This window comes from Myzus persicae, unplaced genomic scaffold, assembly GCF_001856785.1.
Source record: "Myzus persicae strain clone G006 unplaced genomic scaffold, MPER_G0061.0, whole genome shotgun sequence".
Classification (NCBI taxonomy): Eukaryota; Metazoa; Arthropoda; class Insecta; order Hemiptera; family Aphididae; genus Myzus; species Myzus persicae.
In genome coordinates this window covers 127,260-155,059 of record NW_019104067.1, presented here as the reverse complement: position 1 = coordinate 155,059, position 27,800 = coordinate 127,260, and the positions used below count along the sequence as shown (strand labels likewise).

At 36.6% G+C, this 27,800-nt stretch overlaps 1 protein-coding gene across 1 annotated transcript in view; it reads left to right on the top strand.

Moving 5' to 3' along the window:
- Positions 1–855: 855 nt before the first annotated feature.
- Positions 856–27,800, top strand: part of LOC111038288 (homeobox protein B-H1-like) — a 53,436-nt gene continuing 26,491 nt past the window's right edge. Inside the window, exon 1 of the mRNA XM_022321334.1 lies at positions 856–2,297. Coding sequence (XP_022177026.1) covers positions 1,193–2,297 — 1,105 coding nt within the window. The 5' untranslated portion in view covers positions 856–1,192. The remainder of the gene's footprint in view (positions 2,298–27,800) is intronic.

The window sequence follows — 27,800 nt, the reverse complement described above, 5'->3', positions numbered from 1 at the left end:
AAGCCTTGTCGGTGGGCCGACGACGCCGCGTTTGGACGACGACGACGACTAATACGACTAATACTCGTTAGGCCACCCAGTTAGCGTCACGATAGGCACACACATAATACTGGAGCTGCGTAGTATAATATATATTATAATATTATTCAGAAACGCGTTGTGAATGCGCGCGCGCGTGTAATAATAATAATAATAATAATAATAATGATTGGGTATTATTATGAGGCCGCGGCCGCGTGTGCGCGGGGAGAATATTGTTATTAACGAAAAGAGAGAATAACTCGCGGCGGGCGAGCGAGCCGCGAGTTACAGCCGCGCGTGGAACACGGCGAGAGCGATCGGACCGGCGGCGGCCGTTCAACGCGCCCATGGTGGGTTGGGGGTGGTGGGGGGGAGAGGAAGGGCAGTGTCGCGCTAATAAATTACGTCCGAGATGAATCGACCTGGTATCGTGTGATGGTTAACGCGGCGGCGGCGGCGGCAGCGGTATACGCGCTAGTGATGCACACAGACGCGCGGTCGCGATAAAGAAAACATAATTTAGTGTCTAAAAGAGGAGAGGGCCGCCGCCGTCGACGGTGTCGATGTCGGCGTCTGTGTGTGCGTCGCGCCGTCCGCCGAGCCGACAAAGGAGGCGTAATTAAAGGGTTAAGGCGGCGGAGTGTTTGTCCGAGCGGACGGGCGTGTGGGCGGTGCCGTGCTCGCCGATTGGTCGGCTGTACCCGAGCTGCCGCCCGACGCGCGCCGTCCCACAGCCGGAGCCGCCGTTCCCCTCCGTCCCGCGCCGCCTACGACGAAGCCGGTGCCGCCGCCGCACGACGACCGACCGCCGCCACCGCCGACGGATTAATACTCAGTGGACTCGCCGTCAGTGCGCACCGACCGCGTTTTACACACACGCTCTCGTCTCGCTCCGCCGCCGCCGCCGCCACACACAATATTTGTTTATAATAATATAATATAGTTTCGCGACGTCAGTTCGGTTTCGTTTTCGCGATTTATTTATAATAATATTATTGTTCCGAGTTTCGTGACGTCGCCGAGTGTGTTACGCGATTTACTGCAATAACGGTTTTAACAGTCGATCCGGTGGCCGCGACGGTATTATAATATATTTGGTGTATTATAATCTCGTGTTCACCAAGTTCGGACGGACTTACGGCGCCGGTCGCGTTCAGGACATGTGCTGTTGATGACTCCGGTCGCGGATAGCATGAAATCCATAGCGTTGTTGCGCACCACCACCAACAACAACAAGAGTTGTTACTACGGCGGTTACCCGACCGATCTGAGCGGTTACGCCGCGGCCTCTAGGTGCCGATCGCCCCGGAGCCCGGTGGCCGACGACACGGACGACATAAGCGTCGGCAGGCCGTCGCCGCCAGCGTCGGCCGAGTGTTACGCCCGGCTGCACGACGACGGTGGCGGTCATGGGTCCGATACGTCGTCGTCCGGCGGCGGTTCCGATTACTTCGAACCGCTGAAGAAGTTGGGCACGGTGCAGATCGACAAGGTGAGCTACGGCATTAGCGATCGCAAGAGCTATGCGCCCAAGCGTCGGGCGCACAGACAACACCAGCAGCATCAGTTGTTGTTGTCGCCGCCCCCGCCTCCTGTGCAGCTTGACGGTTGCCCGGCGTCCGGTCGCGTCGACATGATGACGATGACGGCCACCACGCAGCAAGGTGGCCGGACCATCCCCAGTTCGTCGGCCGTCACCGAGGACGTGCAGCCGGCGGCCGGCGTCAAGTCGTTCAGTATCGCCGACATACTCAGTCATGAACCGTCGTCGGCGGGCGGCAAACAACCGTCGGCCACAGGCGCCGAAGACGGGGCCAAGATCGTCAGGCCCTGGGCCGAGGAGTACCAGCCGCCGTGCAGCTCGTTCGTGCATCCTCCGCCACCTCCTCCGCCTCCCGCTCACCGACAGCCCGTCGTCGGTGCCCTGTTCCCGCACTCGCTGTTCATACAGCACCTACAGCACCAGCAGCAACAGCAGCAGCAACACCACCACCATCACCAGCAGCACCAGCATCACCACCAGCACCGACCAAAGTCTGCTGACTACGAGACGTCCACGTGCACCAGTGGCAGGTCCAGCACGGACGGAAGCGAGTGTTGCACCAGCCCGGAAATAGCGAGTTGCACCCAGTCGAACCCTTCGTCGTCGTCCGCGGCCGCGGCCAGAAAGCAGCAAGCGGCCGGCAAGAACAATGACAACTCGTCGCCGCTGGATGCGCTGTTCCAGATGACCAGCAAGACGTTCGATCAACTGCACGGCGACCCGTCCGGAGCCGGTAAGTGCAATGCCTTAAATATTTTCAATCTATTTCATTTCGATTTTGTATTTAAGCGCTATCTTTGAGGGGTTTTCGATATTTGGGGGGGGGGGGGAACACATAGTGGAAAAATAAATATTACTTATTTACTTCCTGATTTTGTCACGAAAACTGTTATCGTATGTTTAATCGACTGCCGTACGTAAATTATATAGTTGTAATAAATATGTAGAGACATCATTGAAATACACTATCGCCAAAAGCATTTGATCCGATGTACATTGATTACTGTTTCGAAATTAATTAATGTGCCGTGTTCTATGGTTGTATATAAGGTTTCCAAAATTAATTGCATTTTCTCATCACTGAAGTGGGAAATCGATTTTATCAACCGCCGTCCCAGTCTTGAAATAATATATTATATCTAACTCGTTAATTCTGTCAAAACTGTATAGTAGCTATAGCGCTGTATTATATAATTTTGTATGTACATAAATTAATTATGCACACAAAACGGCCCTCTGAAACTCTGTTAGTGGGTTTTTATTGTAATGTTTCAAGGATTTTTTTCATTCAAACTACCATGATAGTTGGCATATATCTCACACATTTCGTGTTTGCCTATATGGCCTATAGCTCGTTGGTTATAATATTGGTACAAGCTAAGGTAAAGTTATACACACCTAAATTATACTATTGTCGACTGTGATGTACACGTATAGTCGAAACTCAGCGGGATATGTGTAAAGACTGAATTAATGCGGAACAGAAAGATGAAAAACAATAGAACGGACGCAATAGTTTTCGACGGACATAATATAAGTTAATACTGAAAAATGCATCCATCCCAGTAGTTATAATTTCTGAAGCTGGTTTGGATGCGTGGGATTGAAAATAAAACAGGAAATTCATATTACCCTTGATATTTTGTATTAGAATTACTAATAAGTAATAACACAGCTCGAGAGAAATTTTTTGAATTCAATTCTTTTATGTATTTGATGCTCCGTGAAAAAAGTTATAACCCACTATCGGATAATTAGTTTTCGTCGAAACTAGAACATTTGACACCCGATCTTTAAACACTTAATGTTTTTTACTACAAATGGATACTTACACCCATAGGCCACAGAAAGACTTTTAACAACAGATAATTGTACCTATATTTATTTTTATACTAATTTTGCAATAGTAATGCTATATAGGTATTTAATAGTTTAGATAGGTACTATATACACATCATACCTAGCTAAAATGCCTACTACTATAACGATGAGTATAATGGTGCGATAATAATTGTATTATTGTAACAATAGGATTGACTGTTAATATTTTGGATAGACAATACATGCTATACCAGACATATGTAATAAGTAGAATTCCATGAACTCAAATTTATACTTTTATCGATACGAAAAATAACCAAATTGAGTTGAAAAATTGCAAATTTAAAAATGCTTATTTTTTTCCCCCGTTTTATAGACTTAATAGATTCTCAGTATTCAATTTGTAAAAAAAATATAGTATAAATTGCTAAAATAAAAATAAATGTTCCAAGTTTATATCATGAGAAATAAGTTGTTGAAGCAACATATAGTTCCCATTAAGTATTTGAGAGTTATTTCAGATAGCTTTTCATTTATGTCTTTTAAACTATACATCTAAAATATTTAAATTTAACTCTCCATGATTATATTGTAGCTATTATGAAAAGCTCTATTTTTTCATTACTCTTTATATTTTTAAATTTTTAAATGAACAGGACAACCATTTTTTACACAACAAAAATTATCTAAATTATTAACTATTACTTTATAAACCAAAATTTAAATGACGTACAAAAGTTTTCCACTTCCGCTATGGTTTTCTTTGGTTTTTGGAATTTTAATAACACAATAAAACTGCAAGCGTACCTATGCCCCGGCGGTTGACTTTACAACTGAATTGAATTTGTATAAAATTAGCCATCTCATCTTATGTTGTATTTATTACACAATAGTAGCAATAAAAAAATGTATATGGATGAGAAAACAATAGGAAAATCCTATATCTAAAGTAATAAAGTAAGTATTAGTATAGTAGTTGTAATCGAAGGAATTCACAAATTGTATTTATGTAAATAATCTTGATATCAATAGAACTTAAAATTTTGAATTCCACCGATTTCTAGCTGTTACATTAATACTTTTTAAACTTCCAATTTCGACTGTATTATATAGATTACTAGAGTATATAAAGTATTTAAATTCCATACAATAACATAATATCAAACACAAATCAATATAAATATTTAAGCTGCTTATATCATCCATTATAAAAGGAAATAATATTAATATACAATGCATACAAAAAAAAAAATACTAGTGTTCTAAAAAGCCTTTCTTAAATTATTAACTATTAATTAATTGTATTATCATATATTTTTATAATCTAGTGGTAAATAAATTAATATACTCATCATTCTCGTATTTATGTAAATACATGCTAATATAAAAATGTCAGGTTTATAAATCAGTAGTATAAAAGTCTATTTTTGATTTTTATTTCATTAACAGACACAAATACACAATTGACCAATAAAAATAAAAACAATAAAATACACAACCTACTTTAATTAAGAAATTAGAAACGAAAATGAATGAGGCCCTAAAACCAATGTGTATTACAAATGTACAATCAATAATAGTTTTTTCCGGCTTAGTGTTTCGAAATAAACGACGAGTTTATCAACTTCCAACGATAATAACTGTGGGTATATTAAAATATAATTGTACATCATTAAAATGTATAATAAGAAGAGAATAAAATAATTATTATACTTATAAATAAATTATAAATGTATATCTTATAAAACACCATACAAATAATAATAATGATATTGTAATTAATCCGGGGCAATCTCCGTCGAACCCGCTCGCGAATCCTTATCATCAGTACGCTATACTTGATTATCTAAATTATCTATTTGTGGGAAAATCCTGCCTAAGGCGTAGGGGGTAGACAACCGGGTGTTTTCAGGTTTAATTGTATGTGTCTTACGAATTTTCAACAACCACCCCGAGAAGGGATCACGGTTTCATTTTATTGTTCGCCGATTCCGCAAACGAATGTTTCTTGAATCGTATATTATACTCGAAGACTTGGCCGGTGCGAAATAATGCATGTATTATAATATTTTATATAATAATCATAATATACTATACAGGTAGGTACTGTATAATATAAAAGGGGTGCAGTGAAAACAAAAATCTTCAAACGATCAATCGATCGTCCGCAACAACACCCGAACACCGAGCGCAAGTACACACACACGCACACACGCACACACACACACACACACACACACACACACACACTGCAGCTCGCGGACACATAAATATTGTTTAGGTGAGAAAAAACCGCCCTTCTGACGTCCCGCTGCCGCCCTTCGCGGACCACCCCGTAGTAAGGTACCCGCGGCCGTCGGTTTTCTTTACGCTCGCATGGAACAATAGAATAGGTACACCCGACTATGTAGTCGTCGCCGTCGTCGTCATTAGGAGGTTAATACGGAGTATATATACACTATATCGTTGCGTATATTATGTGTTGCGCTGCACACCGCCGTGTAATAACAACAATAAATAACGCCTAAACTCTGGACCCCGTGTATAATTAAAACATTATTTGTATATGACGTATTAATAACGTGGAATGGAGAAAATAATAATAACGACCGACAATAATATTATACGGGAAATTTAATTATATTACGGCGAGGTGGACACAGAGCAGATGTTGTTTCCCTCTGACGGCCCGCCGCTCAGCGTTTTAGGTTTCCATATCCCTGGTCTACTTGTCGTCTCTAATTTATGTGGTCTTGTGATTCAAATTGTATTCTTTCAGCCCCGTTTTCTATTAGGTACTGTAATACACTAATACCTGCACTCTGACCACCCTTCGCAGCAACAGTATATAACTACGGTATGTACGCGGTGTGGGCTTTTTATACCACCTCCCCGGCCTCTCAATGTTGTAGTCTTTAAAGATGACTACACTTTGTACTATAGGTGTATAATATGATGTGATGATATTTTATAGGTACCTTGGCTTATATGATATTATATTAACGTAGTGCGTTATCATTATAAAACGATATTACACAGTCACGATGATACTATTACGTTGACAACGGTAATATAACGTAAAGTACAGAGAAACGGTGTCGCGTATAAACGTTTATAGAAATACCTATTTCTGCGCCGACTCTTTTTCGCTCTTTAATTTCGACTTGTACTCATCATCATTTGCGCGCCGTAATATTCATATGCATCTGAACGATGCGACTTTAGGTAATACAAGTATTTGGTATAATGTGACAAATATACGGCATGGGTTTTTTTAAGCATTAAAAGATTGTGTACTATTACATTCCAACATTAGTAAACCAATAGTATAGTAATGGTGTAGCATCGTAGCAATGTATGGTTTATACAACAATAATTATTAGTGATTATGTGATTCAAATCTGACTTATTATTTCTGAAAAATTAAAAATTTTCAAAATTACTTATACTTCTGCATAAAAGAAAAGACTACAATTATTTTTATAGTCTAGTAATCTATAATACAAAAATAATATTTCAAAATATATTATTTACTCACTTAAGACAAATATCTTTGATTTCACCATTTTTTACTAAGTATACATACTGATTTAAAAAAAAATTCAAATTACTAACATTATATTTATAATTTATAATTTCATATTTTTCTAAAAGGTATTAAGTTTTAACATCTACAGTATATTTTTAAAGAAGGTATAAAATTAAATAAATCCATTATTTGTAAACAGTCAAATATTAGATAATTTTTTTTGCTTGGTAATTTATACATTTATTTTAAAAAACGTAAAATGTGAGGTATCTAGTATTTTAAATCAAGTACAATAATTAAATTAAACAGGTACTTTTATTTTTTTTTATATAAAGAATATATAAATCAAATATCTCAAGAGCATTTTTAACACCAAATAACTATTATAATTGATGACAATGTAAAGTGATCATCATCAAGTCTTAGAATCTTAAAACATGTGGGTTAAAATTGTACAGTTAGTTTTTTTAGCCTTCTCGGTAATAGTATAATAATTCGTAAATGTTATAAAAAATCCGAGTCTTGAATAATGAGCATATAGTAGGTACATAGGTACTTTCAACGGTCCTAAACGCGCACGGGATGTTTGTGAGCATTATTATAATGCACCTTGTTTATACAGTAGCGTATAATATCGATTTTCCCTCACTAAGCAGCCGACAGCAAATTATAACCGACACGCGAATAACGTGTCAATCTCTAAAGCAGAACACAATTTCGCCGAGTATTTTTCATATACTTATATATGGATATTGATTTTTGCATGAAAAGTTCAACATTACACTAGGTTTCGTCGATCAAATGTAAATTAAAACAAAGTTGTTTTTGTACGTATCAGACTGCATTAGGTACACTTTACGTATTACATACATATACCCAATAATCCATTGGATTCAATGGCTTATGTGGCTTATGATCTATCGTTTCACATATTTAGTGCACGGTGATACAATATAATGGTGATATACATTTTCTATACATTCGGTGAATATATTGAATTTTAAATTGAACAAATATCATAATATATTATACGTTTGGTAATTTAGAGAAGTGCACTTGTCAAGTGGGTTTCAACAACTTAAAATTTATTGTTTTAACTTAGCATAAAATTATACTACGTTGCACATAATATAATATTACCGTGCATATAATATAATATAACTACATTTTAAGAAATTTCCTTTTCAGAAAAAACGACCTAGACACAATACTTTTTGGTCATAAATAAATTTGACAACATTTATTGAGATGTATCCTGGTCCATTTTAGATTATTTATTTTTCAACACACGAGATTTCGTTTACCATTAGTTTTCAATATATTGTCGATTAATGCTTATTATAATAAATTAAACTAATAAGTAATAATAGTATATAGCTGTCGTAAACTTTGAATTTAGGCACGTTATGTTCATTATTTCATTGTTTTAAATTTTCTGTCGAGTAAATGTGTTAAAAACATTAGAGTAAATAAAAAAAACCTACTGTACAAATTGTGCGTTAAACTTGATATCTATTTGTATATTTTTAGCGCATACAAGTCGTATATTTCCGCGTTTTATTTTTTCGTTGAATGCACATAATGTTCCGTGCTCTCTGGTTGTGGTAATTATTATTACTATTACTGTTGTCGACTCTGTTAAAACAAACGTTTAATAAACCGTTTTCTCGTATACCGTAACGCGCGTGGCGAAGGGGACGTCATTGGATTTTTAGCTTAATAAATCCTCTCGTGTGCGGATCCCGTCGTCATCATCTCCCTCTGCCAACAAACCGAGGGTAATAAAAACAAATCTGTTTCTAGACGGTCCTGATGGTTATATATCCCTCCAAACTTTAACCCCTCGTCACCGGCCCAACAGTAAAATTTATGTCGTTTGGCGGCGCTGGCATTTATTGTGTTGAACATAGTTCCATTCCGCGTAATTCCCACTGATGCGACGAGGTAAATAAAAAGAAAACCAATTGAAATCTAAAGCGCGTATCTTGTGGCCTTTCTTCAAATAATTGAAAATCCGAATCGACAACGTTAATTTAGAGAAGAGGAAAAAGACTTTCACAAATCTGTATAAAGGTATTCGTCCCCATAATATATTGTATAGTAGGTATAGGTATAGCTGGTATCAATAAGACATTTATAACATTTTTTTTTTTACATTTGGAATAAGTTTTTTGCGTTTTTGGCGTTCTTAGTGTTTAAATATATACTTTTATCATTGGGATACAATACGTTTGAGCAAATATGTATGTGTGTATATCAACAGCTATTAAATATAACATCAATATAATAAATTTTTTAATTATTTTTTAATTCAGGGATTTTCATTCACCCAAATACCTACATGTCTCACTATATTTACAGCAAATACTTATCGTATGATAATTTAAAAAGCAATAATGAATACGAGGTTTCGTTGTTGTTTTGGTACTAAAAAATATATCTTATAAGCTTTGGTAAACTCATATAGTAAAAAGATAAGATAATATAATTTTAATAGTTTAATTTAGTATTCCAGACTCATTAACTATTTATTTTTATATGTGCATTATATTCTGAAGCATGTTGAAATATGCGTAATAATTATAAATGTTGCGATATATTGAATCATTATTTTGCATACCTATTAATATGTAAAATTTTCCTCTAATTCTCGATATCGATTTATCTAATAATTATAATATCGAAAAATATCAATTAACAGTATGTTTTAGGTTGTTTTTTTTGACAAATATTCCGGCTATTATAGTAGTATATTCTATATTTGTCATGTAGAGTAATAATATAATGCTCATGTAAAATAAATATGTCAAAACAAGAGTAAAATAATTAAAATGCACTTGTTATCGGTTTAAAACATAAACCCAGTTACCGGAAACGGTTTTGACTCCTATTATAAACACTAAACTCCCTGCTTTACGGTACACCAAACATTACACATGATGTAGTAAAGTGGTATTTTTACCTAGTTTTTATCATGACAAATATTGTATTAGCGTCAAAACGGTGTGCACTGTGCGTCTGTCCACAGTATTGGCAGCAAATATTGTCACTCGTGCAGTATGGTAGGTGTGGTCTTGTGGTACGAATATTACCACTTGAACGATGGTTTAGTATTATACAATATTTGTAGTAGATTTTCAATTTCAAGTATGTAAAATCACGCGCTGTGTGTACAAAAGTTCGTTTCGTTTACGACGTGACGGGTAAACGACGCGATCGTCGGTTTGGCGCAGTTAAGTCATTGCGAATCGATTGACCTCGGCGCGCGCATTGGTTTCACGTTTGCACGGAAACCGCGACGTCGAGGAACGCCAAAAAATAAAAATAAAACAGAAAAAATAATGATAAAACTCTGGAGCTGCAGGTGATGGAATAATATTCCCTTTTTTCCTAAGACGACTTCAATAATGTCTTTCGTGTTTAACAATGACAGTCCGCGGCAATGAGGACTATATAATATACTCATAATATTATAATTTTTGATATCCATGAATCGAAATAAAATTATATACCTAAAACGGTCACGTTTACCGCCACGTCCGAAATTACGTTTTCTTCTCATATAATATACGTGTGGTAGGAAAACCCGGTGGTGCGTGTGTGGACGAATTGTGGTTAGTGAGAGAGCTATATATAGGATGAGAAGGCGCCCGCTGTAGATGGACGTAGATAATAGTATTACTTATTATTATTATTATTATTATTATGAGGTATATTGAGACGGAGATGACCGGTAGCAGCCACAGCATCATCTCGAGCTGTGCGGTGGTTAATAGCACGTGAAATAACGTCGTCGTCGACCTGCAGTGATGGCCGGTACATACCTTTACCTACCTGCAGCACCGTGTGAATTTGATTATCGACCGGCAATAATAATAATAATAATAATAATAATAATAATAGCTAGTAGTAGAAAAAGACGCGGGCACGAACCAAACGGATGCTGCTGTCATTATAATAATATTATTACATTAAATTATCGTTATTATTGCTATTATTATTATTACTATTATTACTGTTGTTGTTATACGCTATTGCGGTGGCCACATAAGTCGGTGCGGTCGGTCAGCCGCGTTTTTCCCACACGCCAGTTATCCGGTTTTTCCCGCTCGCACGTACTATGCTGTAGCTATCGCTCGTCGTTTATTATTATCATAATCATTCAGTGCAGGGACCGTGTATCGCACACACTGCGCAGTGATTGCTTTCTCGCCGAGGCGGAAGTCTTTCCGTCCTCCGTCGGTAGCCGCAGCCGCAGCCTCCACAGAGATCGCGTGTACCCGTTTTGTGGTTTTTATATTTTTTAATGTATATTCGGCGTAAACGGTTTTACCATTCTACTCGCACTCCGCCCAAACGACTTGGTACGTGTCCGCGGCAAATTCGGTATCGGCGGTGGTATTTCTAGTAGATAAATCACGTTCGATCTATAGTTCTCTAATTCTGTTACCAGCCTGCAGCTTTTGCACTATACCAGAGAAAATCGAAAAAGCATATTAATTTCTTGCGTCTTAGTCTTATTCGTGATGATTTTTTAAAAACATTTTTTTGCTCCAAACGATTTATTATCGCGTGACATATACTTGTGGGCTAAGATTAATTCGCTATTTATCTACTCTTTTAATCGTTGTCGTTTGATACCAAAATAATTTAATTGGCGTATAGTCAAGAAATCTAGTTGCTTTAACAAGGCTAAAAACTAGAGCTACAAAAAAAACTTTCGAGTTTCATCGTCCGAAAAGAAGAATATGATTTTATTATGATATTCACATATTTTCTTTTTAATTTGCAAACATATTATATAATTTATATTAATATGTTACGTGCAAATCTAATCATAATTTTCACAATCATATATATACAATATCACGATTTATTATTGTTTGCAAACAAAAATTATTGCAAATAGAAAACGTATTCATATTATATTTGTTTAAAGCTTGTTGAAAAAATTAGAGAGCGATCAGTGGTGGGGGGGGGGCAATACAACTACATCGGCGACGCTTAATGTATAAGTACCTAAGATAGTTATTATTACCGGTGTTTAAAATGAATAGCGTATTAAATTATAGGAATTAAAAAAAAAAAAATAGTGCAAGGTGGTCGTAGGAAATGCGCATAGGCTCAATTATACCTGGATATTATTACTTTATTTCAAATTACCAAACATCTACATAATCTATCCACCGTATAATAATAATATTCATAGCATAATTTTTATATTATGTTTTTTTCTTCTTATTTCTACGCCGATAAATAAATTCTAATCATAATTATTACGACCGGTATCCACGACAAGACCTATTATACACATCGTATAATTCTATATACGACCTACTGCTTGTCGCTGTGTTCGAATGACCGCGTTAGTATAGGTATGCTATGGGAAACGGGACTATTAAATTTAAACCTCACCAGAAGTCTCTTCTTTTATTTAAAATGTTGTCAGACCCCTTTCGTACAAACTGGATCATCGTGATTTGTAATAAGCTTCTCTACGGTACCTATATACGCTCTTTTAGTTTACATTTTACAAGGAGCTATAGAACACATTTTAAGTTCAATCAGTTTTCAGCGATTGGTTTTGTGTTACGATTTATTTTGTGTACAATATTATACAGTACACAGTCTTAAAATTAATACATAATTTCGCTAGTAAGTATAGTACGCTTATAATATTAAAATAGTGAATAAAACGCAGTTGAATCAAATCCTACCTTATTAAAGACTTGCTTGGAACTGAAATTTCGCCCTGTACCCGTGTATATAATACCAGAGTCCCCACCTAACGTACTGGCAGTGGAAAACATCAAAGATGGTGGGAGACATGGGATATTTTATCTGTGGATGCAAATTTAAATTTTATTTAATATTACAGCATATCACACACTTGAGGATGGGAGAGGGGTCAATGAAAAACTAGTCTGTTTCCCCCTCTTATATTCCCATATCGTTTTGTACCCGCAAATCGGCCCGGAGGCTTATGCAGTTGCTGCGGCCGCGGTGGTCATTGAGTAATGAGCATAATATAAGACGACAGAGTGCACACATACTATATATATATATATATATATGTATACTTATAGGTATATTATATTGGTGTACTTATATTATATATATTGTGTATAAGGGGATAGGAGCGAAACAAAATCCGTACGATTTGCCGGTGCGTTTGTTGTCGGCGGCGGCCTAAAGGAGTGGCCGGACCGGCACCTTCTAATTGGAAGGCAGAGGTGTGTGGTCTCAAAGGTACCGACAACCTGACAGAGCCCCACCACCACCACCGCGAGCGCCTCCGCAAGCTCTCCAATCCTCTATAAGTATATATATTATAATATATATTATATGCCGCCTCGGCGACTTCTTCGCGTCGATACATACACACTATTATATTATATACGTATATATTAGGTACACGTATATTATTATTATTATTATTATTACTGTATATTGTCTATATGTATATACATTTCACTACTTATAATATTATGTACAGGACACAGGTATACATGAGTGTGTGTCTTATCCGGCCTGTGATCCTCGGGACTTTTAATAACTTTATATATCCTCATATCCGGACGCCCACATACCCGGGGTTTCGTGTTGTATTATTATACGGTTATTTTTTTAATTTGTAATTTTTTATTACTCCAAGTCTTGTTCTTATTATTAAACGATTTATGCATGTAACGCGCGTGCGCGCTCGATCAGATATCGAAAATTATTTCTGAAGATATAGCCGAGAGTATAATACCTTATATGTATACGATTTTATTTTTAAAATGATTCGCTCTCGTTCTTTATTATTCACTACACAGACATTCATCGTTTTCTCGCCGTGGAATTTTTAAATTACGTCTTTTTAAACGACGTTTACGGGGATTGCGTTTGAAAACTATATTGCATACGCCGCCGCGTGCCGCTGCTCGGTAAAAAAAAAAATTTGGTGGGTACAGGTTTTATTTAGCACGTAAGTTAAATACTTCGCTCTCGTTTTCAGTATGCGATTATCATGCGATATGTATTTTTCAAGTTCTTTCGGGTAATATACATTATATTATTAAGTACAGTGGGTACCTATATAAGGTATATATTTTGATAAATAGGGTCCAATCACGTAACGCAAGCTTGGGCGTTGAATTAGTTAAATTTATTAACTTTTGAATTCCTGGTTTACTTTATAGTAGGTAGTAACCCTCGATTATCCAAAAATGGCCCACCTTAATTTTTTTGTTTATTATTATGTTCTAACTTTTTTAATAATTATAAACAGAAATTATAATATTGTTAATTACCCCTATTGGTAGACAATGGGCTTAGGTACTATTTTTATGCTTATTTATATTTTTATAAAATATGTAGACCATTAACTATGTAAATGCATCTGCGTGCGCGTAATTATTTAAAAATTTTAACTTGTAGAACCCGTAAACCCTGTAATATGTATACGTACATATATTATAATTTTTATATACAACCGATTTTAAGTCAAATTAATGATACATAAATAATTTTGCATTTTAAGCTCTTCGCTATACTTTGTATTATACAAAATGTTAAATAATTTTCTTATGCAGTTCGTAAAATAATAATCATAATATTAGTATATCAATAGATATAAGTATCTAACCCCGTAGGAAAACGATAATAATCAATAGAGTTGAGTTTTCAATAATACTTGTCTAATAATACTATACACATATACCTACTGGCGACCACGACCACACATAAATCAGTAAAATCAAATATCTTGCACACTGCATTTGCTGTTGAAATCGATAAATGTGGAATGATATAATATGGTGCAAATAGAACGAGAAAGATAGTCGAAAGTATGTATGTATAACATACCTACACTTAGTAATTAATTAATACGGTTATAATTTTGTGGTTACACGCGTTGCCCGACAGAAAATAGGTGATGGGTAGGTCATATTATTATAATATAGGTTTGGAAAATAATGATCTAATTCAACCTCCCATTAGTGAGCTTATTTCAAATGAGACGTCATATAATTCTAATATAAGACACGCGTTTTTTTACTTGACAAATACTGAAATACTTGCCATACCTTTTGTCGTACATAATCGTCAGTCGTCGGCTGATCGGCTAACAATAATATTATAATAACGGTCGAGGGAGATACCACATCGTGGTACATAATATAGTAGTAATTATCGTCGTGTGTATATATGCCTACGCAATGTCGTAATATATATATAATATATTGCTTTCGACAACACAATCGGGTGGTATGCCGCCCGTGCCTCTTGCACGCACAAACTATATTATATAATATTATGTAAACGTGGTACCTGCTATATGTGTATAAGTTTGCCGCCGTGTAATTAACTTTGCACCGTATACATGCGCGCGCGAGTTCGGGCACACACGAATTTCGTATAACAAAATAATATTATCGCATTATCTACGGGAGAACAACACCATAAGGAAAACACATACACATTGTATGCAAATTTAATTGGAGAGTCCATCATCCTTCTACTCCCTCTACATAGACGCCGACGTCCGCGTTTTCCTTTGTGGCCTCCTCCCGTCCTTTATTTTTGTTTTTGGACACATCGGTCTGTGTTATTAACTACTTAGGGCGCGGGATAAACACTGGTTTCGAAGTCGACCAACGAAATCTTCATGGTCGGCTAATGATTATGATTACCTATTGTCTACCCAGATCCGATTATGACTATATACGAACACTTGCGTATTATTATTATTAGTAATCGCTGCTCGCACTCCTTCACCACGAGGGAAAACAATTGGGATCCCACTCCCCCTCCAACCAATGACCGCAGCCCACCTGATCCGGTTATCTATACAAGTATCTGGTTATAGGTTTCGGCCCCGAATTTTCGTTTGATATTATTATATAATATGTTTTCCACCATTCCAATCCAAACCACCCTTTTGCATTTCATTGGTGGTGCGACGAAGAGGATTCACAATGTAGGTACATAGAATATCAACATTGGACGTTTTTTAAGTAATCTAAATGTTGTTTTCACCTGCGCGTTTAATAGTATACGGATTCGTTGGGTGTATCCATCTACCTAATATGTCTGCCATAATATTGCTACATGAAACCACCTAGTAATCCCCCTCCTGTTTTGGCATGTATATTATGACATTAATAAATAATATTTTCGGACGATATAGTATGACGTGCTACTCGGTTAGAATTCGTGCTGTTCTAAAGCGAATCGTTTTAAGTATAAATTAGATAGGCTTTTTTTAATGAGAATGTAATTGAAAATTAATTGTGAACTTTTTTTGTACGCATCAGGTAAATGTATTACACCTACTGCCGCGTTGATGATAGTTGACTGAATCGTAAAATTACACGGAGTTGATTTATGTTTAAGTACATACATTTAATAAAAAAATAACTCGATTTAATTTAGCGTACTATAATTATTATTATTGTGTTGTTTTTTTTTTATAATATGTGATGGTAGCATATTATTGGTAGGTGCTTGACCGTAAGAAAACTAAAGTAACAGGTACACCGGTCGCCGTCAATGATGGCGATATTTCGTTTTAATTTTCGTGGATGCACTCATATCTACATTATCATATATTATATAGAATATATGGGATGAGAAAACCTTACATATGCGCGGACCGGATATTCATTAAAAACGGCGGTTCATTCGTATATTATACTATTTTTTTTTACGTTTACCTACGAACTACAAAAAAAAACTAAAAAAATAAATAAAACAGAGGCAATTGCTGATGACATTAACGATGGAGGCTTAAAGACAACATTCTCGTGAAAACAATCTCGCTTGCAGTGTATACGACCGTGATTCATCATAAATACAATGTGTGTATAAAAAAATTAATTTTAAGAACCAGCTCGTTTCAATTTCAACACGTTGTAGGTAATTACTACCTATAAAGGACATAAAAATTTACGAACAAAAAAAAGACAAAATATAAAATATGCATTTGAGTCATTCAAATTAGTAAAAATAGAAAGTGCACCTATTGGTGCGCCTTAGGTGTTTATATTATAGTCGATCAATTTTGTTTTGAATTATATTTAATCGTAAAAACGTGATTCAAATGCATTTCGTATCGATTTGAATAATATAAAAAATAGTGTCAAGTTAAAATATTCACATTTGCCGGGGAAATACATTGAACATCCAAACATTGAAATCAGCAAAAATATGTGCAATGGAAAAAGAATTAAAAAGTCGCATATATATTCGTATTATTATAGAAGACGACACTTCTAATAAAAATTAGAAGAATAAGAAATTTTTTTTTAAGTGAACGCAAAAAACTGAACGTGTATTATAATATTATAATATAATATACGCACACGCGTACGCATCCCCTTTTGTTCGGGTGTCCTGCAGATGAGCGAGAGAATAAGCGAAGAAACAAAAGGAAAGCCCTCCCTGATGTTGCATGTACATAATGAAGTGTGTAATGGGATAAAAAATTAAACCACGTGTAATGCGCACTGCCTACATAGTATAATATAATATACAACACCACCACCGCTCGAGTTATAATATTTTTAATAATAATAACCGGAGGAGATAATAATATTAATACGGAGAGTCGTTTACACACACGGTCGTCGTTGTGTACACACGGATACCGTTTGCGCACACAAATTGATCCGCTACCTTAATCCTAATGAACTGCCGCCGCTGCTGTATTAATCATTTCGTTATATTATTATTATATATTATAGTCGTAATAGTAGTAGTCGTCGGCGAGGCTGCCATGGCGAGTATTATGTTCTCGTCGTTGTAATGAACACCGTCGACGACCATCGTCGTCATCGTCGTCGTCGTTGTCCGAAACCCACAAGACTCTTACTATAAGAGGGGCACTATTACACCTCGATCATTATTATCGTTGTTAGGATTATTATTATTATTATTATTATTAGACGGCGGTGGTTACCGCTCGCGCCGATCTATAATGATCTCCGGGGTCCGGTCCACGCGGCATATAGCTCAAATCTCAATTACCGAAAATAAAAACCGGACGATTAGCAACAAAACACCGGATCGCGTTGTTGTTATTATCATTATTATTATTACTATTATATATTACGCGTGTTACAGAATAATATTATGTGTGTATATTTTATAATAATATCAAACCCGTGGGGCGGGGGCATCGTATTATTATATTTTTGTCGACGACCAGGACGGGTTTAATTGAGACGTAAACGCGTGTAACGTTGCAGTTGCCGTAGTTGTTGTTGTCATTTGATTCGTTTAATAGGAGCACGCCGTGTAGTGTTTCGTTGCCGCCACTACTTACAACAACTATAATACTCTTACTATCGTGTAATATCTCGTAAATGGACCGGTAATGGTCGGCTGCAGATGCTGCAGTGGCGGCTTTAGCGCAGAGACCGTGTCGGGGAGATTTTTTTTACACCGTATTATTATTACTATTACATATATTATTATTATTATTATTATTATTATATTACATTATACATTATTATTATATGCCGCCGAGCCGGTCTCTTATAAAATATCGCGAGCGCCGACCGCGCGCAACATTTCAAAGGGAAAATGACGTGTGTAAATCGTTAAAAGCAACCCTAATAGCATAATATATAGGTAATAACGATGATTATGATGATGGCAAACTTAAAACTACAGCGTACGCGTGAAAAGGACCGTGTCGGCGATACAACCTTTATTTTTATTCAAATTTATTTATATTATATTATTATTCTTTTTTTCTACTGCACCTAAAACCCTTGCACTGTAACCGCCGACCGTCCTTTGAGGAAAACTCGCCCTGCCGACGTTTTTACGACATCCCCATCTCTGAAATATAAATATACAGGAAAAGGGGTATAAAAATTAACCGGATAATATTGTGTCAAATTGGAATGTCTGTTTAGCCGTTTAACTCGTTATAGAATAGCCGGAAAAAAGATACCAGCGTTGTACATAATTACAAAACTTCAGTATTTCATTAACCGTAAACAAAAATCGAAAGTTTAACGATGAAAAAAATAGTCTTTCAAAATGAGCGTTTTTATACAGCCAGCCGATTATGTCGAAACACTAATAAAACTTCCCCCTACCACCCCCTCGCATAGATTCAGTGAAGAGGAAAAAATCCGATCAGGATTCACCCCTTCTACTATCATCTCTATCACTTTCATGCTGTTCCCCTCTCTCTCTCCATCACTGTATCTCTCTCACTTAATATATATAGGTATTGAAGTATATGTATATTATATTACAGTAGAAGGACAAAGAGGCGACAACAAATCCGATGAGTTTGCGGCGTCACTGGGATTATTAAAATTTCTGATTTGCCAATTGGTTTCGCGTGCGCGGTGTGCACTGCTGCAGCAACGTGCCACGAACAGCGGCTGGGGTAGGCTATATTATAGCAGCGGGGACGGTGGTATATATTGTTTGTTAAAAGGCGTGTTGTGCAGTTGTTACACAGCAGTGAAGTATATGGGAGGCGGGTATAAGGTTAAAATCGGGTAAAAGCGTTTAAAGGGAAACGGGCCGGAAAACACTTCGTCGGCGGTGACAGAAACACGGTAGTGGTATATATACTGCAGCGCGGCGGCAGTCCGTCTTGTCGACGGGGACGCGTTGTATTTATAATAGATTTTCCTCAGCGCCGCATACCTCGTCGTCGTCGGTGTTGCTGACTATACGCCTGACTCTGCACTTCCCCTCCACGCGGCCGCCGATCACTTTGCGCAAGCTATTTTCCGGACGATTAACCCGCAATCTAGTTTGCGCGAGGGTGCGACGCTCGATCTTTCTCTCTCGCTCTATCACTTTTCCTATCTCTCCGTCTCGCACTCCTCTTCTGCCATCGCGCCGTGTGCGCATATATATATACATGCCGTACACCATAATATATGTCCGTCGGCCCGCACCGGGTTTTGCTAACAAAGCTCGGTAGAGCTTTAAAAACGAATTCACGCCTTATAAAATCTGTGTACTGGGGGGGGGGGGGGAGCGACCTACAGTGATAAACACGGTCGTATCGTCCGACGACGATCCCGGTCCATTATATCGCGGCCGTCGTTCGTTTCCCCTCTGCAGTATAACTCAGATAAATCAGAAAACCACCCTTAAAATGGATGGAATTTTTTTACTCTATTATGTATCCCTCTCTTTCTCTCTATCTCTCTCTCTCTCTCTCTCTCTCTCTCTATATATATATATATATATATATATATGTATGTACGTGTATGCATATCGTGTGTACATGTGACGTCTCATAACTGGAAACGTATTATTGTCGTGTCCGGGTTTTTTTTTTAAAAAAATGACTAAATTTCTATTTTTTTTTAAATTAGAATTTTTATAATTTAATTTGTTTATCGACGTGCCGCATTTTACGCAACCTTTATTTAGTTTACTGCGTGTGTCCGGCTTTCACAGATAGGTCATCTGCAGGTCATTTTACGTCCGTGTGTAAATGTGTAGTATCTATTATATAGGTACCATGGTAACAAACGACGCGGTTGTCGTCGCTTCATGTGATTTGTCACCGCGACGACGACGGGCTATTAATTATTGTTACCACGGGGACCCGGAGAAGAGATGGTTGCACTATTATCATTTATAACAACACACATTAGGCTGTATATATAATATAATATTATTATACTTGCGCGCACGTCGCGATCCAAAACAAACACAGCTGCGCATTGATTCCACGCGCGCCCTGTGTGGAATTTCCTCGGAGGCCCCGGTCGATACGTTTTAATCGTATACGTATAATAATAATACGTATACGCCTCAGAGTCATCGTAGTTTTGGGTGGGCGGCGGTGGTGGAGGGGTGCAGCCATGTAAATTAATACGCACCGGTGGACACACTAATTGAAAATATTTAGTCCCTTCCCCTAAGGCGGTTCGTTACGCCCGTTCCGCGTTTAATGATATCCCGCCGACGTCGAGCACATTACATTATTTTTATTATTTTTACTATTATTATATTATGTGTACGATTTGGCTTTTCGTTTCCGGATATATGTGCCATAAGCCCATCAGGTAGTAATGTAGTATACATATTATGAGACCATCCAATCCCAACGATACGTTTATAAATCTACCATTTACCTATATGTGCGTGTATTATGATAATATTATAACTTTTAAGTATAGCTAACGTAGTAACGTCGTTCTACAGTATTTCAATTATAATTCCATGTATAGTCAGAATATTATGCTGGTATATTTGGTTACTCGTCCGTATCACTCTTGCATTGATTTTAAAATTAGGATTTGTGTACCTATAATCTATAGTCTGGGTTCTGAGAATTTCGATTTGGGATGATGATTTGAATAACAGAATTTTTTGCAAATGCCAGCTCAATCGCGGTTTAGACAAAATATTTGCAAACTGCGAGTTCTGAATCTTTTTTAGGTTGCGACGATTAGGATTGAAATAATTTCTTTCAATTTTCATATAATTACAACACTTTCCTGCGCCAAAAAGAGCGAAACAAGGCAAGTCACATCATTCGAGCTGTGTATATCTTGTCCGGATTTTTAATTTTCCTAATCGTATTCAATTAATTTTGTGTCGTTTCTAATTAAAATTCAGAAATGCGTGCCAGCCAGTCCTCCATGCCATATCTTTTGTGTGTGTATGTATCTGCCTAGTTACACCTATTTATATACGCCCACGTTAAATACGACGTCGAGTATGTTACATATCGTTATGCATGCAAAACAATTGTTATCGAATCATGTTATTTCGAGTAATTAGTAAATTCATTAAAATATTTTGAATTCAACAAGACGTAGGCACATAGGTATACTTATTAGTTATTATATTGTACTACAATACTACATATTATAATATTATGCTGGAAATCGAGTATATAAATACATGTACATGCATATTACATATATACATACATGTGCGCCAGTCTAATTAACCGTGTGTTTAATTATGATTTTCAACACGCTGTTTATAGTGTTGCGCCATAATGAAATTTAAAAATAATGCACATAATTATAATACACGTATATATAATATTATAATGATCGTGTATGTTGCTTGCGGTATTTGACCTGAGAATTTTGACGGCTATAATATATTTTTATTAAAATGGAATAAGTTTGTATATTGTGTGTGTGTCAAATTGTTATTATTATATATTGTATACCTACTCGTTTTTGTCGTTGACGTTAAAGGTAACTCATACCTACCTATTTAATATCGTATAGTGAAAATTATTATTTTTACCATGAATGGCGCCGAGGAGGTCTTATCGGCTACCAGTTTCGCACGACCGCCGGACAACAGCGGTCCGTTATTATTAATATTATTATAATACGTTTATCGGAGTTCAGGGCTATCACGTATTATTATAATTTATGTGCGTTGACCACGTTTTATACGTTACGAAATGATATTAATTCGGTTGTAACTTCGCTTTGTATCGTGTCGCAAATTTGATCGCCAAATGTGAGTGTGTGTGTCTATCAAGTGTAGGTATAAAAAATTATAATCGATTCGTTATATATAGTTATATGGCAATTTTTTTTATGTATAAAAATACACCATACATATTCCGTGGCCAAAATGTTTGGTGGTACCTATTCGTGTCTAATACCAATAAACCGTTAGAAATGGATAATAAACGATATTAACAAATTATATACATATAGCTAGGTAATCGTTGAATAATAATAATAATAATATTATTGTAAAAAGTTCGTTTGCGAGGACGGTGTCGACAACAAAAACTGTAATTTTCTCCCTCTGTTCACTCTGTATACATAAATATCTAATATTAATATATCATATATTCATACGTATCGGGTTCATCAAGGAATATTAAATATATTAGTTTGTTAGGTATATATATAGGTGCACGTCGCAAGGTTTAACAGTTTCGGCCATAAACATGGCCAATCAATCAATTACATAAACTCCCTCTAATTGACTTTAATAACAGGGCGCAAGGATGTGTTTTTGTTAATTCGAAATGAGATAAAATTTTGAAAAAATAAATACCTCAAGAGGAGTAGGAAACACGCCTGCACCATCTGTTCCTTGCACGGCTATATAATATTCGATAGCCATCGACGGATGGTTTTCCGAGGTAATATGTTATGATGTATGTGTGTCCGTGTAATATATGCCCTTTTAATCGGCGGCCATATTATGTATACCTGAAACACACCCGGTTACCCGCTATAATAGCCATCATATATTATAACAATTAATGCTGCTTGCGAGTATATTATATAAAACGGGTCCGCGTCTAAATAATTAATTATTATTTCGCGATCGTTTATCCCACCCCCGTCGCACATGAAAGCATTTATCGGGGGCGCGGAAGCAATTTACAAACTCACCGCTGCGCCAATATATACATATATATATATGGAGGTATATAGAGGTATACGAAACTCAGGAAATTTAATTATAATCGTCGCGACGCCTCGGTGGCAAACTCATCAATAACGTATGTTCATATCATTTATAGGTAGGTAATAGTTATATAATATAGGAAACCGCGGCACGTTTTGTATATGCGAGTGTGTGTGTGTGTAATATCGAGTAATTTGTTTTTGTGTGAACCACCGGACAACCCCTGTAGCCTATGCATAGTATACGTATAAACATCCGTTTTTCTCATCGTCTCTTCTTTCTTATTAATATAATATATTATATACAACTCGTATATGACTATAATTTCCGATTGAAATTCGTCGTAGGTAGGTACGTAAACCACATCGTTGTGAAATATGTATATAATCACATAGGTATATAATATTCTAATAATAATGTATAGACACATAATATTATGTATTATTATATGATAACATGATACGTGCTCACAATCGACATTGACTTCATCGGTTTGTCGGTCCGGTGATTACCACCCGGGTATATTATACGCACGTGTAATTTGTGTGAGCTCGCTGTGTGCAGTGTCGTGTGCGTGTCTGGACAGCCCGGGTAAACGTAGTCCGTCCCTCAGGATATATCACTCGATGCCGCCGTCGATATTTAGGTAGGTTACATATTATTATATAATGCTTCTGCGGTGTAAACCATATCACACACATCTCCCACCCGTGCTCTCTCTCTCTCGGTCTCAGCATCGCATATATACACCGCGTTGAAATTCTCCCATGAAAAACCGCGGCGCACGTTCGTCGTTGGGGCTGGGAATTATGCAGTCGGCGCGTGTTGACGTGTACGCCTGTTGTATGTGCAGCAATGAGTGCAGTGTGTGCGGGTGTGATGCGTGTCGGAAGAAGACCATACAAATCTTTTATTCCTGTGTGACGTAAAGTGCGGAAGTTATTAGGTCCCCGTTATTAGGTCGTGTCGTGTATATTACAGTGGTATATAATATTTAGTATGATATATACACGTAACTGTGTCTGTGCAGCGGCTTGGTTGGTGACAGATTTTTCAAGTGGTAATCTACACTCTCTCGTCACAATATGAACATTAGATTTATAATATTTTGTGTATAATTATTGTACTCGGGTCGCGAGACAGACGTCTAATATGATTATTTATTAATATAAAAATATAATATTGACCACCACATCATATCCGTCGGACCACAAGTACCTATATTAATTATAAAATGACTAAAAATTAATATTTTATCAGGTATAGGTAGAAAGTATATTTTAGGTTTCGACGTTGTAGCACTTTACATGTCTTTTGTATTTTCTAAAAGATCAACAATATGAAGTTAAAATATTATGTGTTTAATAATATGTATAATATGTTTCTTTTATTGGTGAGTTAAAATTGCTTGTGATTAAAATTCCGGTATGCCATTAAAATACAAAATTATGTAATTAAAACTACTTATTTACTATTTTATATTTATTTTAAACAATTACAGGGTTTTGGTTGGTATTGTGCGATTAAACTCTGAAACATGAAATATATTCGTAATACAAATTATCATACGATTAAAATAGTTTGTAGTTCGGGTAGTATGCATTTCAGTTCAATATAAATAGAGCTTCGATTCTGAAATACCAAAAAATTCATATTGTACACACATTATTTTATAGATATTATTTGAAGTTTTTAAGAAATTTTAAGAAATTAAATATTTAAATAAAATATAACGACTTTTACTCTAAATCTGACACTTAATTTAGCAACAATAATATATTCATATAATCAATGGAACTAATGTAAAATTTTTCTTTCAATTTTCATAATTCAACAGTAGATCTTTATAATAGCCTCGGTAACCAAATTTTCCAGTACAAACTGGGAATACGGGTCCTTGCCACCTCAATATCTCTATTTAGACTCTCTTGATTGTAACTTTTAATCAACATCGTTAACACTGACCCCTTCTACCCAAACACCATAACTTATTATATTTCAACCACAATACACGAATGCTTAGGGATCCCGATTTCAAATATAATATAATATATTATAATATAAAAAATATATATATTTTTCAAATATAAAATATATATAGTAACTATATATCAAAAAATATGTGTGATGGTTTCTGCAATACAAGTATTCAACATACCCTTTCACTAGTAAAAATGTAGAGGACTATAATATATAAGATTCTGTTGTTCAATAGTATTTACTGTTAAAAATAGGTAATAGGTATATTTGTAGTTTGTACTGCTAACTTTTCAAGACCTCCGCCGCACGTATAAGGGATAATTTCAAATATATTCCTCGCTATTATAGTTATTCATGGTGGAATTCGTTTTACAGAACGGATGTTTGCACAGTACACTCGAGCTCGTTGTGGAAATCGTTTCCGAGGGGGGGATCGTCTTTCCATTTATATATTCAATAAATGCGTATTATAATAATAGTTTTTTTCTACCCGCGGTTTACGTCGATTCGGGGGGGACGGGCCGTATTTTTTATATCCAACAATATGTTCGCCATCGCAGCAATTACCGCGTTCATTCGGAGCGGAATTAGCATTACAAAAATAATACATAACCCCATATAGGGGTGTTGACACGAGCGTGGCGATGCGACGGCGTCGCGGTGGTAGCGGTGGTGGTGGCGTTTACAAAATGGCTGAGTTCATGAGCTACAATTTGTATTCCGGCCTCGCGCGCACAACCATTACCGGCTTCCTGCGCGCACGGCGGCGGTTGCACACTGTAATATTATTATAGAAATCGTGTGACCCGAAAGCGGCCACTGCGCAGTACCTATATGTACATGGTACATGTATATCATATATTTGTACGATATTTATGTGTTATTATGTACCTATTACTATTATAGGTACTATTATTATACGATGTGCTCTGCAGAAGCAAACACACCCTGCCTATAATTCGTGTTAGCATTTGGTCGGTTTATGCGTTTTTCGACCGCGAGTCGTCGAAATACAGTAGGCAGTGTCGTATAATAACAGTCGTAGATATATACCCGAATATATTATTATAATAGTTTTATAGTAACATTGCATTTCTCTGGGTTTATTATCATTATTTTTATTTCTCTGTTGTATGCACAGTACTATACAGACACACAAACAAATACAAACACTCACGCACACGCGCGCATATTAATATTATATAAATAAGTATTTCATATTCTTGAATATTCAAATATTTCTCTTTGTAAGTTGTAGCAGTTACCGACGACAATGGGGTGCTTTGGCTCTCTACCGCGACAGTGCAAGGGTAGTAAAAACAATAGACTCTTATGTAGTGCCTTAGCGTAGAAGGCTGTAACCACAACGAAAGGTTATTGTTATCGGACACGCATCGGTCGTTATACCCGGTCGCGCGCGCACAATATTATTACCATTTCACCCAAAAATATACATCCAGGTACATACAAAAAAAACCCTTATCTACGATTCCGCGTTCTTATAATTATTATTATACCGTGGTAAACAAACTACCCAATTACACAGCCATTCCGCGATTGGTTATCTCTGTGGCGATAACCGCACGCCACCAGAGTTATTATAATATATATTATTATGCGGGCCCCGTTATTGTAGACCACGCACCGTTGTCCCCCTCGAGTGTGGGCCCTTATAAAAGGGTGGGATCACCGCTTATGGGTGGTTGAGGGGGTTTACATAGCCATACTGTTTGGCAACTCGCAGTATATAGTTGTGTATTTAATATAGCCCTCGAAAAAGTGTCCAATCCCGATTGCTATATTATTCTGAGCATCCCTATAATGTAGTATATTGCAGCGTGGATAGCTTGGCCTCGAGGGGTTGTGATTTTATATTTTTTCTAAGTATACACGAATTTACAATGCCAATATAGGGTCGAGTTTTGTGTGTGAGTGAAGTCCGTGTCATATAAAGAAAACCAAAAATACTATTTCAAAATGATATCATCTAATCCCTGAGGATATTTCATACTATAATATTATCCATCAAATACGGTAGTTTACCAATTAATCATCTGCTAATAATTTAATGTATACATCATTATAATATTATTATCATACATCAGGCTACACCATAATAAATATGTACCTATATAGGGCGGTGGCTTACTACATACCTAATGTAGTAAAATATATATAAATATAACATCAATAAATCAAAGTACGTCATGCGTAGTATGGTATGGTAGTGGTGCCCTACACAAAACTTATAGTTCGAAAGGATTTCACGATCTCGGATATGGAAAACAATTTATTTCAAAATACATATTAAATCACGTAACAATGTAATATATTTCACCAACGCGTCGACGTGTTACCGGGCGTTAAGTTTCTCGTACGGTTTTTTCCGTTTTTTTTTGCCACCACGAATCACTACCAGAAAGACCGGTTGCGGTATACACCAAAGTAACCCACGGGCAGATTGTTATTTATACTGTTTGGTATCAATTAGCACTTGGCGGGACGGTGCTAATGCGTTGGTCTTTT